Below are 18,449 nucleotides of genomic sequence, written 5' to 3'. Positions count from 1 at the left end.
CAACCACATGCATTAGTTGTTGGCGGAATAAAAATGTCGATTTGTGTTATTGTACTGATGTAGTGCGTTTATTCTAATAGAGACTGCATGTAAATAGTAAATTTCCTGTGCAAACAGAAGTGTATTTTGAAAGAAGACAATGCATTAAACAGGCAAAACTTGACACGACATCCCAGAACGTCACCAACCAACACACCCGGGGTACCTTGCGTGTACCAAACATCTTTGTGAGGAGGTCGGAGTGAGAGTGTGTTGAGTTTGCACATGGTGTCTGTTTGTGTGCACATTTTAATAATACAATATCATGGTTATTAAGCTGCAAACATGTGTGTTACTGCAGCTGTAAAGTTGCAGAGGAAGAGTTACATCATTACTCCATCTCTTATAAAGCCTTTACTCTGTGTGTGTGTGTGTGTGTGTGTGTGTGTGTGGCATGTGGCCAGAACAAATGTCAGTGACTCAGTGATCATCTCTCTGCCGTCACTCTTATTTTTGCGTCTTGATTTAGCAGCACGTGACCATCAGGGCGCGCGCACACACACACACACACACACACACACACTAGGGTTTGTAGAGGTAAAATAGTGTGTGATACCTTAATTATCAGCTCTCCCCTCCTCCCTCCTGCTGTGAACACTTGTCATGGTGGGCTGTGGGCCTGGATGATATTCATGCTTTGTGGTGCAGGTTTCTTCTCTCAGCCGATGGTGACGTAGTTGCGCGCCTAACCGAGCCTGTCTGTGTGACTTTTAAAAAAATGGGGGGCGGAGGGCTGTAGGGCGCAACCATTTCACACCTCCACCGCGTGAGAACAGGCCAAACATTAATAACAATGACCATCCGAGGATGACAATTTCTAGATAAAGCTCTCAACTCCGGCGATCTTCGGGAGCTCCAGAAACTGAGTCAGCGCGGAGGAGACGCACCGTGCTCATTCCGATGGTGCGCAAAGTCCAGCTGACAGCCTCGGGAACTTAAATGCACAGCTGAGCGCGTTTCTAATGTAAGACGGTGTTTAATATTAATTGCGGTGTGCCGTTCGTGTAGAGGAGAGGAGCCGGGAGAGAGCAGCTCGGCGGCAGAGCCTACCTACAGGAGCGACATCACAGATTTCCTGCGCTAACGCAGCGGAGAGAGGGGGAGGAGGAGAGCGCTGATTCACGGCTTGCAGGAGGAGGGAGAGCCGTGCGGACAGGGCTCAGAAGATCCATCTCCAATCTTAAAATACAGACCCCCCCTTCCACCACCACCACCTCCACCTCCACCCTCCTCCTCCTCCTCCCTTGTCATTGACAGCTCTGCGACCCGGTCAATCCGTCAGACAGGGAGGATCTGGGGAGGAGGGCGCCAAGGCAGGAGAGGACGAAAGGCGATCACCTCTGGCCGGTTTGATCCAAACGCCAATACCGAGCAGGCTGGGGACCTGGCTCTGCGTGCACGAGGACGACACAGTGGCTTCACCGGGGGATTTTGGTCCGTGGAGCACGTTTGAGTCCAGCGAGATAACACAGGGACTGTTGAGGAGGTGATCGGAGCGGCACTATAATAATAATAATAATAGTAATAATAATAATAATAATAATAAAGGGGGCGGACAGGAGCTATTTCGCAGTTTCTACATAAACTCCCCGGAATACAAATCCAGGTAATGAATAACGCATGATGCAAACTCAGATATTAAATGATCAGTGTGTTATTAGTGATGCAACCCGGCGTGCATGGATCACATAGTTCAGTATGTGCCACATTATAGTGCCCAGATTATTTCAGGATCCGTGTGGCTGCAAATTGAGCCACATTAAGTGATGTGATGTGGTCCGTCACTCCGGAGCGCTTCATCCTGCCCAGGTTTTTAACCTGCCTATCTGCTCCCATTGCTCCCCATCACCGTGCAGATATGATCCATTGCAACTGGCTGAAATGGATTCGTGATACTGTCTAATGGGTGTGCCATTAAAATAATTGGCGTCTGTCAACGCAAATATCGGATACCGGTTGTTACATCCTGGCGAGCCCTTCCTGCTGCTGATTGGATGAACACCTGGATTCCCAGTTTTTTCTTTAATATGTGAATCTTTCTGTGCGTTTGGCTTCTCCTGCACGGCCTGTTTGGAGTTTGGAGACAAGTGTTCCCTGAGGTCAGTGATGGGTGTTAGGGGCTCGTGTATCCTCTGCATCTCCCCAAGTACAGGCCTGCATGCTCCCTGTAAGTTATGGTGCGGGCCTATGGGTGCTCCAGCAGGGATTCCCCCCTTCAGGTAGCACTGACACCGGCATAGTGAAGGAAAACGGGCCCTTATGATGATTAATCAGCAACAGCTGAGGCTCTCCGTGTGTCTGCTGAGTCCATGTTTACGCGCATCTCAAATAGCCTCCTTAAACAAGACCCCTCTTCCCAAAATAGGGAGAGGGGAAAGAGATCTGAGAGCAGAGCAGCCGCTCTCTGCTCTCAGCAACTGTCTCAGCCATAATGCTGTCTGCATCAGTCAGGCAGGAGAACAGGGTGGTGATCACGATGCACGAAATCAAACACTGAGGTTGATTATACTCGTTTAAATCCACTATCTGAGAGATGGAAGTCATCTGGAGTTAGACTGAGCAGGGCTGCAGCTGTCTGTGTTATTATATCGATGCATCGGTTAATCATTTGATCCAAGAAGTTCCAGCAAAATATCAAATACACACCAAAAAAATCACGATTTGTTCAAATTGCTTGTCTGGTCTGAGCATCAGTCCAGAACACAAAGATTTGTAGTTTAATATCTGATGTAAACAAACTGTAACCAGAGCAGTTTTTGGACATTTTTCTGCTAAAAAACAAAACAAAAAAACTTAAGTGATTAATCGATCATGTAGGTTCGTTCCTCATACCAAAAGTCATTAAAGTCTGCGATACATTATTTTCATACATTTTATTTACTCAGTTATTCAGATGATTTGGACACATTTTATACAATTAAAAATGAAATTAATCTTGGTAATAGTTAGAGATGCATAATATTGGATTTTTTCCCAATGTCCAAATGCCAATATATATAATGGCAAAAGTGATATAACATATATAAATTTGCAAACTCACAAGAAGAAGAATGCAAATATGGCACATTTATGAATGCTGTGTATAAGATAAGATGTCAAATCAGGGATGCACCATATTTGATTTTTTGCCGATATCCGATATGCTGATGTATAACAACTTCTTTGGCTGATGACAGATACCGATATCTAAACACATTCTCTCTCTCCAATCTCGTCACATTTCAATGTTTGGTCATGGACTTTCCATGTCCAGATACGATGTGCAAGATACCCTGGGTGCGTTCATTGTTAACGTTCTGGGACGCCATGTCAAGTTCTAACCACTGAGCCTGGTCTCACTCCGAAGCCGACGAAATCCAGTGCTTGGGCAGTGACTTGCGGCGTCAGACGCCAGTATTTGTGACAATACTTGGTAATTTTACTTATAATGGAGTATTTCTACACTGTGGTATTACTACTTTAACTGAAGTGAATTATTTAACTTTATTAGCTGTGAGATGCAGTTTATTAGTAAATTGTAAATTGTAAATTGTAGCATCAATGTGAAAATATATTTTGGTATTTTTCCATGGCTGAAATATTGACTTTGTCTAAACTTTATAATATCAGCAGTCCTGCTTTACATCCTCGATAGTCGTCACATACTGTATGTTAATAACATAAAAAATATTGCGGCATTAAATTAAAGATTCTGTGATATTTGATTTATTAAATATCCACTTCCTCATATTTTCTTTAAAAAAGTGGTTAAAAGTTGTGTAAATGGAGTTTAAGTGGGCTCACCCTCAACTCTTTGTGGTTGAAGAGGTCAGCGTTGGACTTAATTGGAATATGTCAAAGCTGAACTTCACCCTTAATTTAGATGATGTCAGTTGCAGTATGGCTCTTTAAGTTGCCGTGCAGCTCTCATGAACAACTTTCAGTTGATTTTTAATACTTTTCGGTGGCAGCTGAACAGTCTTGATTAAACTGCGGCGACAGTCCTCGTCTACATTCACAATGCAAAATGCAATCCTTAAAACAGTAATTAGTATGCAAATTGTTTTGTGTAGCTCCTAATTTGGGGGTCACGGCTCTAATGTTGGTACACATAGAGAAATGGAATTGTTCATTCTGTGACGCTGACGGCGCCCAGTACACTTTGTGTCATGATGGGAAATCAATATTTAAAATACTAAATCCTTGTGAGGTCACACACCTGAACCGTCCGTCACAGAGCTTAAATGTAAAATAAGGTGTACATTACTGCCTATAGACTCTGTGATGTGTCTTTTAAATGGCTTCTCAGTCAGTCAATCAATCAGTCCATTCCTACTCGCTCTAATGGCAACATTTTTTTAACATCAAGTTTTTTTAAAGGGGCAGTCATGAAGTTCAGTTTACTCATCACAGCAAGCACTATTTAGCCTTGTTGTAACAGTTGTATTATGTCTTCAAAGGTTCTGGAACTGGGAATGTGTAGTGGGCATTTACCAGTCAGGGAGGGTTCAATGCACCACAACATGGAGACGCATTATGGGAATTAACCCTTCGCGATGTCCTGCCCACAGACGCAGACTGGCCAATCATAACATAGCGTCGGTCTGGCTCAGACCAGAGTCCGATAACTCAGCTGTGCTCCATTGACTCAGATTTCCTTCATTTTCAGGCTGGTTTTGTGGATTTGGAGCTAAATGTTGTGCCTGGGGCACGTCGTGTATTAATGATACTCGTTACCTGGAGAGGTTGGAAAAAGACATACGTTTCTTTCCTGTTCCAAAATCAAAATCAAACCCTGAAAAGTGTAGGGTTAGCTAGCTAGCTACTGAAGATATAGCCTACTGAATGTATACACATGCTGCTTTTGCTTTGTAATGATTATAACAGTGAAACAAAGACCGACACTGGTTCCTGTACAGCAGGGTCGGTCTTTGTTTCACTGTTATAATCATTATAAGCTTTGGGTGCTGGCAGCAGCATGGGTGCAAAGCTAAACAGTGTTCATCTGCACACACTGTGATGCCACACAGCTGGTTCAATATCAGCAAAGTTTCCCTTTATATTCATTGTCTTGTGTGGCGATCAGCAGTGATGTGGTGGTTCACTTTTACACTGTCATCTGTAGCCTATAGTTGGGCTTTAGCTTCTAACTATCTTTGTCTTTTTAACCTGTTGTTGCTGCTGAGTCAGTTTGACATCCTGGATATATCCTTCAAACACAGACTGTAGACCCCTCTGTCTGCTTCTCTCTGGAATCACTGGTTCAGTTTTCCAAAAATATGATAACATTTCTTCAGGGAGTGCAGTTAGTTACAGTGTGGGCTCCATGCTTACTCTGACAGCTTGGGGGGCGGGCCTTAGTGAAAGGTCAATTGTAGGTTCCAGCATTTTCAGAGCTTCTAGGGAATAATGTTGCAGTCCATTGAACTTGGGACGTCAGGAACTTGGGCAAAATCCATCTGGCTCACTGGCATAAACACACCTGAAATCAAAGCGACAACCAAACAGAATGACCTATACATCAAGTTATACTTTGTCTTTGTGTCGTGAAACTTGCTGTAACAATGTTGTAGCTGCCATTTCCAATTAATTCATGCTTGACAGAAGTCTTCCAAACATCTATCTCCATCTCCATCCACACAAAATTAATGCACACAAGAACTTAATGCAATTGGCTGTGGTTCAAACTATCATGCCCGGCACCCGTTTGCACCATTTTGAGCTGTTGTATGATGTTTAAATGAGCCAAGATGAGCAAGACAGTTGCTTAACTTATTTTATACGCCAGCAAGACTTATTTTATATGCTATATGTCTCCACTAATGGTGCTATGGTAATTGATATGGATCTTCTGTGGATGCTTAGAAGCTCAGAGACTTGACATAGACACATCAGTTTGCTGCAGGCATCCATGTTTTCCTGAGCAGATGCGCCAGGATGCATTTAGATCGGAAGTTGGGATTGCCAGCTCAGAATTATCGACTATCAAATTGCAGTGGATTGCAGCCTGGTATTAACATGAGCTCTGTATCTGGATATCATGTCTGGGTAAGGAAGAAACACTCAGTAAATGCAAGGTGTAAATGTATGCTGAATGCATACCCCATCTCTAGGCCATACAGTTTGTACAGCATGACTTTATTCTTAAGATAAAAATTCTTCCAGTAAGTTAAAATGTGTCTCCAGACTCTACCTCTTCCTGCCTGGCAAAAGCTACATGTAGTAGCAGTAGCTGTAAAGAGGGCGCTTATTAATACCAGGTGTAAATGCAAAGGCACCCAGATCTAATGTCATTATGTAATTACGGTATCCAGATATGGACCACGTTATTTATAACAGGTGTAAATGCAAAGGCATGTGGATCTGATGTCATTATCCAGATAATGTATCCAGATACAGACCAAATCTTGAGTCCTGCATGTGGTTAGCTTTGGTTAAGGTCAGGGAAAGTTTGTAATGGTGGCAGTACAGGTACAGTACTGTAGTAGAGGTAGTAGTAATGATGGAGTAGTGGAAGAAGTAGTAATATTGGTGTAGTAGAAGAAGTAGTAATGGTGGAGTAGTAGAAGTAGTGGTAATGGTGGTGGAAGTAGAAGTAGTTGTAATGGTGGAATAGTAGAAGCAGTAGTCATGGTGGTAGTAGTAAAAGTAGTGATGGTGGAGTAGTCGTAATGGTGTTAGAAGTAGTAGTCATAGAGATGGTGGACTAGTAGTGGTAATAGTAATGGTGGTAATAGTAGAAGTAGTTGTAATGGTGGAGTAGAAGTAGTAATCGTGGAGTAGTAGAAGTAGTAGTAATGGTACTGGTAGTAGAAGTAGTAGTAATGGTGGAGTAGTAGAAGTAGTAGTAATGGTAGTGGTAGTAGAAGTAGTAGTAATGGTGGAGTAGTAGAAGTAGTAGTAGTAGTAGTAGTAGTAGTGGTAGTAGAAGTAGTAGTAATGGTGGAGTAGTAGAAGTAGTAGTAATGGTAGTGGTAGTAGAAGTAGTAATGGTGGAGTAGTAGAAGTAGTAGTAATGGTAGTGGTAGTAGAAGTAGTAGTAATGGTGGAGAAGTAGAAGTAGTAGTAATGGTAGTGGTAGTAGAAGTAGTAATGGTGGAGTAGTAGAAATAGTAGTAGTGGTAGTAGAAGTAATAGTAATGGTGGAGTAGTAGAAATAGTAGTGGTAGTAGAAGTAGTAGTAATGGTGGAGTAGTAGAAGTAGTAGTAATGGTAGTGGTAGTAGAAGTAGTAATGGTGGAGTAGTAGAAGTAGTAGAAATGGTAGTGGTAGTAGAAGTAGTAGTAGTAATGGTGGAGTAGTAGAAATAGTAGTGGTAGTAGAAGTAGTAGTAATGGTGGAGTATTAGAAGTAGTTGTAATGGTGGAGTAGTAGAAATAGTAGTAGTGGTAGTAGAAGTAGTAGTAGTAATGGTAGTGGTAGTAGAAGTAGTAGTAATGGTGGCATAGTAGAAGTAGTAGTAATGGTAGTGGTAGTAGAAGTAGTAATGGTAGAGTACTAGTAGTAATGGTGGAGTAGTAGAAGTAGTAGTAGTAGTAGTGGTAGTAGAAGTAGTAGTAATGGTGGAGTAGTAGAAGTAGTAGTAGGCTAATGGTGGAGTAGTTGTAATGGTGGTAGAAGTAGTAGTAATGGTAGTAGTAGTAGAGTGGTAGTATGGTTGGATTGGTGGAGTGAGTAGTAGTAATGGTGGTAGAGTGGTAGTAGTAATGGTGAGTGGTAGAAGTAGTAGTGATGGTGGTGGTGGTAGAGTAGTATGGTGGAGTGTAGAGTAGTGAGTAATGGTGGTGGTGAGTGTGAGTAGTAATGGTGGAGTGGTAGAGTAGTAGTAATGGTGGTGGTGGTAGAGTAGTAGTAATGGTGGAGTGGTAGTAGTAGTGGTAGTAGGTAGTGGTGGTGGTGAGTAGGTAGTGGTGGATTAGTGGTAGAAGTAGTAGTAATGGTAGTGGTAGTAGAAGTAGTAGTAATGGTGGAGAAGTAGTAGTAGTAGTAGTAGTGGTAGTAGAAGTAGTAGTAATGGTGGAGTAGTAGAAGTAGTAGTAATGGTAGTGGTAGTAGATGTAGTAGTAGGCTAATGGTGGAGTAGTTGTAATGGTGGTAGAAGTAGAAGTAGTTGTAATGGCGGTAGAAGTAGTAGTAATGGTAGTGGTAGTAGAAGTAGTAGTAATGGTGGTAGTTATACAAGTAGCAGTGGTACTAGTAGCAATATAAGGGCCTTACAGAGGAGAAATTCAAGGGTGACGAATCAATGTTTACATGCACAAAAACTAAAATAAAATAAAATTGCTATTTAAGAATAGCGCAAATATCTAATATGTCTTCTGGGAGAGCTGGAAATGAGCACAAATATAGTTTACAATCACAAAATAATCTTTCTGAGCATGACTTTATTCAGCTTGTGAAATTTATATGTCTAATGGGACAAGGCAGAAGTAGTTAGGAGGCAATTGACTCCCTGTGTCCAGTGTTACTGTATGGCCTTTACATCTTTAAAATTCTCTGTGTCACTCTGGTAGTTTGCTCTTGGATTTACGGGTATTTGGCTTGTTTGCCATTTTGTTGTACCTCTGTTTGTTCAGGGTAGGCTGACTGAGCACATTTTACTCTTTTTCACCACTGTCCTTCCATACTCTGATAACACACATTCACACATGGAGACATGAGAGCCGCCTACTGTCTGCATTAAAGATACAGTTAAACAGGGTTAAAAAGACAATAAACTACACTCATGTAAAGCTGCTGTTATAAGTATTTTGCATGTTACTGCCTAAATGTTCAAGTTGTTTAAGTTTTGCATGGTCTGTGTTAGCCCTAAAATAATATCATGGTATTTACGGGTACTATTTATGCCATAATGATATTCTTGATGATATGACAAAATACTGCAAAATAATAATATAATTTATAATTATTTTCAAGAATGTACAATTACAACAAAATAAGTGTTACTGGTTTATATGTCAGTTTAAACGTAACAGTTTGCCTTCAAATATTCAGTGTGGAACTGGTAGCAATTTTGCTTTCAGCCATGCTTGTTGTTGCCATGGGCAACAGGATTACAACTAGTCAAAAAGTTGGGATATGATTCATGATATTAATCTTTCTTATTATATTAAAGTCATACTGGTATTACTAGTATTACAGTGAACAATATGATATTTTTATATTTATATATTTTGTTTTGTTTATTTTTTGTATTTACTGATTTGGTTGACTCCCACAGCTCTCATGGTGTCCAAAGGACAGTAGGCTATCATACCAGCAGCATACACTAGATGGACAAGGTTAGCTAGCTAGCTAGTTACCTTGCTTGTTGGTGAACACAGTGGACAGTGGCCGACTTGCCAGAAGAAAGGTTAGTAAGTGGTTTTTGTGCCAGAAAATGTTCATAGCCGTACATTCCCAGCTCCAAACACTAGACAAAGTTAGCTAGCTAGTTAGCTTGCTAGCTTGTGAACATAAGCAGAGGCCTAGTTGCCAGAAGAAAATGTTGGTATTGTATATTTCAGGTTTGTACATGTTTTTTTGTGCCTAAACCACTTGTTAACCACAACATTTTTGAAACATAAAAACATGAAGTTTTAATATATTGACGACATAAAGTACAAATGTAACATGTCCGTGGTTAACAGAAACATACAATTCCAACATTTTTTCTGGTGATTGGGTTGCTCATAGCAAAAAAAAAAAAAGACTGTACACCCCAGCACCAAACACTAGACGAACAAAGTTGGCTAGCTAGTTAGCTTGCTAGCTGGTGAACACAGGCAGTGGCCTAGTTGCCAGAAGAAAATGTTGGTATTGTATGTTTCAGGTTTGTACGTGTTTTTTGTGCCTAAACCACTTGTTAACCACAACATTTTTGAAACATAAATACATGAAGTTTAATATATTGACGACATAATAATGTACAAATGTAACATGTCTGTGGTTTGCAGAAACGTACAATTCCAACATTTTTTCTGGTGATGGGTTGCTCATAGCAAAAAATGACTGTACACCCCCAGCACCAAACACAAGATGAACAAAGTTGGCTAGCTAGTTAGCTTGCTAGCTGGTGTGGATAGTGGCCTAGTTGCCAGAAGAAAATGTTAGCATTGTATGTTATAGGTTAGTTAGTGGTTTTTGTGCCGTAACTACAGCATTTTGGAAACATAAATCGTACTGTCGGCGAATGGGTTGCTCAGAGCAAAAAAAAAACCAACTGTATATTTCAAGCACCAAACACTCGATGCTAGAATTTAGCTAGCTAGTTGGCATGTTAATCAGTGAACATAGTGGAGCAAGCTGTTTCCTTCAGGAATCAGTGGAGACCAAAACAAAGCTTAAACAAGAATTATTATTGGTTTTACATTCATCAGGTGAACAGAAACACGAAGGCTATTATCGCTTTGTTCTGGACGTATAAGTATAGACAACTGTTTGCTAGTACAGTGTGTTCAATTTTTAGATTACTGGGGTATTAACAGTGAGATTAATCCTGGTTACAAATGATTATGTAATTTTAAATATAAAATGTGAGTTGATTTTGACTTGACTCTTTGGATTTAGGAAACTCTCCCTCTTGCATACCACCTTTAAGTTAAATGATCAGTCATTTAGTCATTCCCATCCCCAGGTTGTAACATACTGATGAGCTATTTAGCCTTTAAATTCTGGATGCTTCATCTGTTTCTGGCTAGCAGGTCAGCATTGCTACTGAGCCTAAAACAGGAAGGAGATCCTCCTTTAGCCTTGTGGTACCTTCAAAAACATATTTCACATTACAGTGTTATTTGAGCTTTGCACTCATTTCCCTCGGTCCTAAAAGTTGAGCCGTGCAGATTGATACAAAACTCTTAACAGTTTCATAATCCATAGTTTTTCAGATTCAACTTTCCTCTCATTAAGTTACATCTTTGTCACTCAATTATTTCCCTGTTGTTTTTGTTTGTGCTCAGCACGGTCGGTTCTCACAGGGATTGCATCGCTGGCTCCTGTCCATATAAATGGCTCTGCTGATTCAGTTAAATTTAAGTTCCCTGTCTCTTGCTTCTGCTGCCGTTTGCTGTCATCCCCTCTGCAATCAACATGTTCTTTTAACATCTGAGGAGTTTCATTTCAAGCTGAGATATCCTGCATTTTTAAGTTTTATCACCTCTAAAAAAAGCACTTTTGGAAAGACTCATCTTTGTGAATCTTATTGAGGTTATGATCCCTTAAAAGACATCATAATAATACTGATAGTGATGCAATTATTTGTGTCTATGAACCATTAAATTAGAAATACTGGGAATAATTTATTCCAGAATGTATTAATGGGTTTTTTAAAGCCTGAATTTGCACACAAGACTTTGATAGAAACCTCTTTTGCAGACATTAAGTGTGTGTTGACACTGTTCAGGTTTCAGGGACAATATTAGGCTTTAAAATTGGTGTGAGTGCTTCAAATATGCCAACTCTTGTTTGACTATCCACACCTCCATTGAAAAATTTGTCAGCTGTCCAAACTGGCCAGTGGTCCATCTGAATGATGGATATCATTTCCAAAAATATCATCTGGGAGTTTCAAGTAGTTGGAGTTATTTTAAAAAGTCTTCAGATCCAGTGTGCGGCACAAGAGTTAAATCAAATAAGAAATCTGCGTTACACAGCATAACATATGCCGTTTAATGGATGCTTTTATCCAAAGTGCCTTAAAGTGCCACGAATGCATACTGTACACATTTTAAGTGCGGGCAGCCCCAGAGGTAATCAACCCTTTAACCAGGAATCAGAACACAAGAATGCACTTTTAGGTACAAAATGTAGAAAAACTCAAACTATATTTAGCTCAACAAAAGCAAAGAGAAACAAGTGTGACAGCAATAAAACATTTGAATCCTCCAGTGAATTCAGGACAGAATTATTAACTTACACAGTCGGCGTCTCTCTGAAGAGATAATTCTAATTCTGTCTAAACTGTCTGAGTGTCTCAGGGGCCCTGAAGGTGTGGTGGAGGCTGCGGAGGGGCCCCACCCATCCTCCTGAACCACCAAATAATCACAGGTACCACAGAGAAGAGAGCCTTTATAATAAATCCCCTGTGTTATCTCTTAAAGCAGCTCACGTCTTCTAAGTTTGGGGTGGTTAACTGTTCTTCATGCTCCCATTGCCTCTGGCCTCAGCTGTTAGCATCAAAAGAATTGTCAAGTCCTATCTCATAAGAGCTGAAGAGGTGCGTAAGATGCTTAGCCCGAGCTTTTATGAATTCGGACAATGTCTGCATTGTTATTGTAATGCTGCTCTCTCTTGCGGAAGTGGTAAGTGTGCATTTAGAGCTCAGTATATAATGAATTTGGACGGGACATCTGTACCCTTTGTTTCAGTTTGCCTCTTGACGGTCTCCTGCCTCCCCTCTGCTGTTTTTTTGCCAATGCGACATTTTGGACAGTGCTTAGTTTGGCAACATTGCACGCCTGCTGAGCGAGCTGTTTGGTTCAGAGCTCTGTATTACCCCTGAGATCTCAGACAATCACGCTCAAATCCACATTATTGGGCGCACGTATCCACATCTGAACTGGAAATAAACTTTATGATTAGGAATCAGCCCGCAGGCTATGATTTTATTAAACTAATGTTATCTGCGTTGTTCACACAGAGGTTTACAGATCTGAAAATCTCATGAATTTCCAAGCATGATGTATGGAAGTACTTTCCAGGCTGCGTCTCATAGATAACATAAAGGTCTCATGCTTTTTTTAAAGAAGGAGGCAGGAACTCATTGATTGTCATTGAAGTCGCACAGAAGGATAGTGTGGGGTAATTTAAATTATTTTCTTGCTTCAGCCACAGTGTGTGTTTCTCCATGTGAAATAAGATACAAACACACATCCTGTCAAATTAATACTACAACTCAAACTTGGGATTTAAAGCAATGTGGAGGTACCCTAAAGTTGGATCAATTCTGTGATGTATTTACTTATTACTGACCTATTTTGTGTGTATTATTGACTAAAATGAATGCACTGTAAGGTTAATAAGTAATGCATTAAAGGTACATTATACAGGATTTTCCTAAAAACAAATACGGATTCATATGAAAGTAAATCTTTCAATCATCATTTATGACCCACTAGCAGTGTGTGGTGATGTACTTATTTGCAGACACTCTGCCCTCTGCCTATATTTTTCTCTTATTTAGCTGTGGTCGGGGCGTTACTGGCAACACGCTCTCACTCACAACTTCAGCCCTACACATCAAAGTCGGACACTTTAGGTACCCCTCCAGTGTCCGTTTTGGACGCTCAGGGATGCTATGACAATTTACACTCATTACATGCATTGTCTCTTTTTAAAAATAAATTTCCGTTTTCACATGAAATGTACATAGTGCCGGTGCCCCATGCGCAATGGCAATGGCGCCGCAGCGGTTGCAAGCTCGACTCCGGCTTGCAACCATTTGCTGCATGTCACCCCTCGCTCTCTCTCTCTCTCTCCCCATTTCACTCTACCCTGTACATTAAAGGCAAAAAGCCAGAAAAAAAATCTTTAAAAAAAAAAATAAATAAATAAAAAAATAATCCTAATAATCCTGAGACCCGAACTTTTGTTCAAAACAGTCAATGATAATTAAGTCCCAGTGTCCTCAAACAAGACAACAATAAAGTCCCAATGTCTTCAAACGAGTCCTTCCTAATTAACAGTGTCTTACCGTGTTACTGTTGCTAAAATTGGTCAAATTCGTTGCCATATCAATGGAAGTCAGTCTGCAGACATTATTAATCATAAATAATCAAGTTTAAGCCATTAAATGTGATCAAGCTATGGACCTTGTCCATTTTTGTGTCGGGATCAGCTGCAGACTGACTTGGCAGAGATGGCTGCCATCTTGTTTTTACATGGATTAGTGTATTGTGCTCTTACTACCACTAGATGGCACAAAACAGTCTTCACGGACGAGGACAATAGGTCTGAGTTAAATAGAATGAAGTACAGTATAAAGTATAAACCCAAAATGTGATGTCCTCATTAGGACACGGTCTCAGGAGGATAAATATAGCAACTTCTGAACGACCCATATCAGTATTAAGCTTAAAATAAAAACTTCTGATCAGAACCCACCAACATCCAATTTAAACTCCACCCTCTTTCATTCCAAATACCGCCCATCTGAGTACAGATATAACTACAAATAATTTAGTTGGTTAAATAGATACAGATAATAATGTACTCATCCCTAATATCATGCTACATATACTAGCATGGGTTGTGCCAAACACAAATACCATCATGTACCGTATAGCCTGGTAATATTTCAGAGGGTATTAAAAAAAAAAAAGATACTGCCCAAGCAGACATTGTGTTAGACTTTTTTGTCGCCGGTCATGTTGACCGACAGGGTCATAAAAATCCGGTCATAATCTATTTTTACCGGTCATTTTAATTTTTGTTTTTAAATGATAATAAAGATATTCCGAGACATTTAGTTTTCATTCATTCGCTTTTAATAAATCCAACAAGCAAGTTATAAAGTGTGCATTAATAAGGACATGAACGAAAAGATGAACAGACATCCACACACCCGTGCCATTAGGCTTCGCCCTGGACACACCAGACGGCACTAACGCGTCGGGTGCGTCCAGGGCGTTATGTAGTTATGCCTGTAGGCTCGGTGACACAAAATTAAAATTGTAATGAAGTGATTATGGTATTGAAAAATGTGTTCGGTAATGCACTGTTGTGTTATTTTAAATTATAAACACGGTATTTTCTCCTCATGCTCCTCAGTGCGAGCTGTTATTTTATTTTGAAAACTGGCCGGATTCTCTCGTCTTTTCTGTGTCCGACTTCCTGTTTGGTATGATCTGCTCGATCCAGCTTGACAGAAGCGCTCGCGGCTCCCGTGAAAAATAGACCAGACACCGAACTAAAGCGCTGCCTCTGCGGGCGCTCCGCTCTGCTCAGCGTCCTGTGTGGACAGTCAGATAGGTTATTATGGGCGCTGACTGAAAACTGCCTCCGCTGCTGAGGGCAGTGCTTCGGTTCTGCGTCCAGTGTGTCCAGGGTGTTATGTCAACAATGCTACATGAAGCAGATGAATGACTTTTTCTCTGCAGTACTGTGCACTCCGCTGCCAAGTGGGCAGGGGTGGTAATTGCAACCAGTCAAAATGACCGACGGCCTTCAGATTTTACGGTCATTGTTGTAAAAAACTGGTCAATGACCGAGAATATCCGGTTAACGCGACCCCTGTGCCCAAGCCTAGTCTGGAGTTTGTTTGACCCATCCACCTCCACTCCTCGCCGCCCTATGCAGACTTTCTCATTATTCATACTGTGGCAGTTGTTCAGATTGTCAAAAAAAAATGCCCCCGCCAAGTGAGTCCAATACTGCTGCTAAAAGGTGCTTCAGTGCATCGATATCTGATGCTGAGGTCATGAGACTTGTTCCTGGGCAAGGTGCACAGGTGAGGTCGGAACTTTATAAAAAGGTAGCGACCAGGTGTTGGACCGTAAGCAGCAGGCATCGGAGCTATAAAAATTGTGCCAAAAAAAATGCAAATATAGCGAGCAAGAGTCAATCCAGGGTTTGGCTTTTACTTTCACTTGCGATTGTGTTTACAAACAGTAACTGACAGTTACTGCATGGTATACCTTTACGTTATTAGAATACATGAGCATACTTAAGTAAGAGATGCATTCAGCTATCTAGTAAAATAATGCAAAGCAACATGATGAAGTTGCTCTACCACTGTTATTTCTATCATACTTGCTTGTAATAAAGGTATAATGTAACATCCACGTAATCTCTGTTGTTGTGTGTCCCTTGTGTTTAGGTGGTAGGTGGAGAAAAAGCACAGCCCAGTGCTGGATCCCAGGGGGACTGTCAGCGTGGTAAGGACCCTTGAGACGAAGGAGGGTGCATGGAGGGTTCAAGGCCTGTAAAGCCAGGGTCATCAGCCTGCCTCTGGTTGGGGCTGGTCTCTGTGGCTGTAGCCTTCCTTTGTACAGAGGCCCGGACCACTCCGAGTCCTCTGGTAACCCCCAGCAATGCGACCTGCGAGGGAAACTCCAAATGTCATCCAGGGATCATCCTCCCCATCTGGTATCCCGAGGATCCCTCCATGGGAGACAAGATCGCACGGGTCATTGTGTATTTTGTGGCCATGATCTACATGTTTCTCGGAGTCTCCATCATTGCCGACCGCTTCATGGCGGCCATTGAGGTCATCACCTCCCAGGAGAGGGAACTTGTCATCAAAAGACCTAATGGGGAAACAACAACCACCACGATTCGGGTGTGGAATGAAACGGTCTCGAACCTCACCCTCATGGCCTTGGGCTCGTCTGCCCCTGAGATTCTGCTTTCTGTAATTGAGGTTTGTGGACATGGGTTCAGATCCGGTGAACTTGGGCCCGCCACAATTGTCGGCAGTGCTGCCTTCAATATGTTTGTCATCATTGGTCTCTGTGTGTCTGTCATTCCCCAAGGAGAGGTACGCAAGGTCAAACACCTCAGAGTGTTCTTTGTCACTGCAGGCTGGAGCATCTTTGCTTACATCTGGCTCTACATGATCCTGGCTGTGTTTTCTCCTAACGTAGTCCAGGTCTGGGAGGGTCTACTCACACTGGCCTTCTTCCCCATATGCGTACTCCTTGCGTGGGTAGCAGACAGACGACTGCTCTTCTACAAGTTCATGCACAAGAAGTATCGCACTGACAAACACAGAGGTGTCATCATCGAGACGGAGGCTGAACGCTCCAAAGGGATTGAAATGGACGGGAAGATGGTCAACTCTCACTTCATGGATGGAGGTGCGGCAAGCAATCTTATTGGTTTGATCGAGAGCAAAGAGGTAGATGAGTCCCGGCGTGACATGATCCGCATCTTGAAAGACCTGAAGCAGAAGCACCCAGAGAAAGAGCTGGATCAGCTGGTCGAGATGGCCAACTACTACGCTCTCTCGCACCAGCAAAAGAGCCGTGCCTTCTACCGCATCCAAGCTACACGCATGATGACAGGCGCGGGAAATATCCTGAAGAAACACGTTGCAGAGCAGGCGAAGAAGAGTGCAAGCGTGCAGGAGGTGCATGTGGAGGAGCCAGAAGAGTATGTGTCACGAATTGCTTTTGAGCCTGCCGTCTACCAGTGCCTGGAGAACTGTGGCGCCGTCATTCTGACCATTACCAGAAAAGGTGGCGACATCAACAAGACGATCTACGTGGATTATAAGACGGAGGATGGCTCCGCTAACGCTGGGGCCGACTACGAGTTTTCAGAGGGAACAGTGGTGTTCAAACCAGGAGAGATGATCAAGGAAATAAACATTGGCATCATAGATGACGACATCTTTGAAGAGGACGAGCACTTTTTTGTGCGGCTCAGCAATCTGCGTGTCCTGGAGACGGAGGACGAGGTGCTGTCCCCCAACAGTCTCCCGTACCCAAAGGCCATGCTGGGCTTCCCCACTGTGGCCACTGTGACCATTTTGGATGACGATCATTCAGGCATCTTCACCTTTGAGAGCAGCTCAGTGCACGTCAGTGAGAGCATGGGTATTATGGAAGTGAAAGTACTCAGGACTTCTGGAGCAAGGGGGACGGTCATTGTGCCTTATCGCACTATGGAGGGACTCGCCAAAGGTGGAGGGGAGGACTTTGAAGACACCTACGGAGAGCTGGAGTTCAAAAATGACGAGACCTGGTAAGACAGCAACTCTTTCTTTCTTATGGTTGTGGGGCAGTTGCTTTTTATTAAAGGGATAGTTTGCATTTTTTGATGTGGAGTTGTATGGGGTACTTATCCATAGTCCGTGTATTACCTACAGTAGATGTCAATCGACGTTCCCAGTTTGGAGAAGCAGGCTGGAGTCTGACACTGAAGCTGAGCAATGTACTGCTGTGGATGGGGGTCTGCAACCAAATAATAGTTTAATTGTATGCTATATTGGGAGTATTATCACCACTTTACCTTTACGTCAGACACCCCATTCCAACAGGGAAGCCGGTAACAACTTCAGTCCCCCATCTATGCTGTTCTCAAAGCCACCAGACTCCATTGATAAAAACAGTAATTTTAGATTTCTGAACACAGGAGCTGCTGGTCTACTGCTGCTTTGATCTGTTACTTAGTTTGTGTTATTGTGTGTCTTTGGTGAACCCAAACTAACCCTTTTAAACACTAGAGTTGCACATTCACACAAACAATGTAACAGTTCGAGGCAGTGGTAGACCAGCAGCTCCTGTGTTGATAGATATTAAATCACAGTTTTTCTTAATGGAGTTTGGCTTTGAAGAGGACTATATAACGGCTTAATTTCCCCATTAGAAATTTCTGTCCGCATCAAGGTAATGCATTCAAAATATTTCAAATATAGCGTACACTTAAACTGATAGTGATTTTTTTTTCGGAACTACATTGCTTAGCCTCCATATCGGACTCCAGCTGCCTTCTCCAAGCTGGAGGCGTACTGA

At 42.0% G+C, this 18,449-nt stretch overlaps 1 protein-coding gene across 3 annotated transcripts in view; it reads left to right on the top strand.

Moving 5' to 3' along the window:
- Positions 1-1,509: 1,509 nt before the first annotated feature.
- Positions 1,510-18,449, top strand: part of slc8a3 (solute carrier family 8 member 3) — a 188,886-nt gene continuing 171,946 nt past the window's right edge. For all 3 annotated transcript variants that reach the window (XM_049595499.1, XM_049595497.1, XM_049595498.1), the window contains exons 1-2: positions 1,510-1,645; positions 15,812-17,679. In XM_049595499.1, coding sequence (XP_049451456.1) covers positions 15,899-17,679 — 1,781 coding nt within the window. In that variant the 5' untranslated portion in view covers positions 1,510-1,645; positions 15,812-15,898. The remainder of the gene's footprint in view (positions 1,646-15,811; positions 17,680-18,449) is intronic.

Source organism: Epinephelus fuscoguttatus, linkage group LG14 (genome assembly GCF_011397635.1).
Source record: "Epinephelus fuscoguttatus linkage group LG14, E.fuscoguttatus.final_Chr_v1".
NCBI lineage: Eukaryota > Metazoa > Chordata > Actinopteri > Perciformes > Serranidae > Epinephelus > Epinephelus fuscoguttatus.
This window is presented reverse-complemented; position numbering and strand designations above follow the sequence as displayed.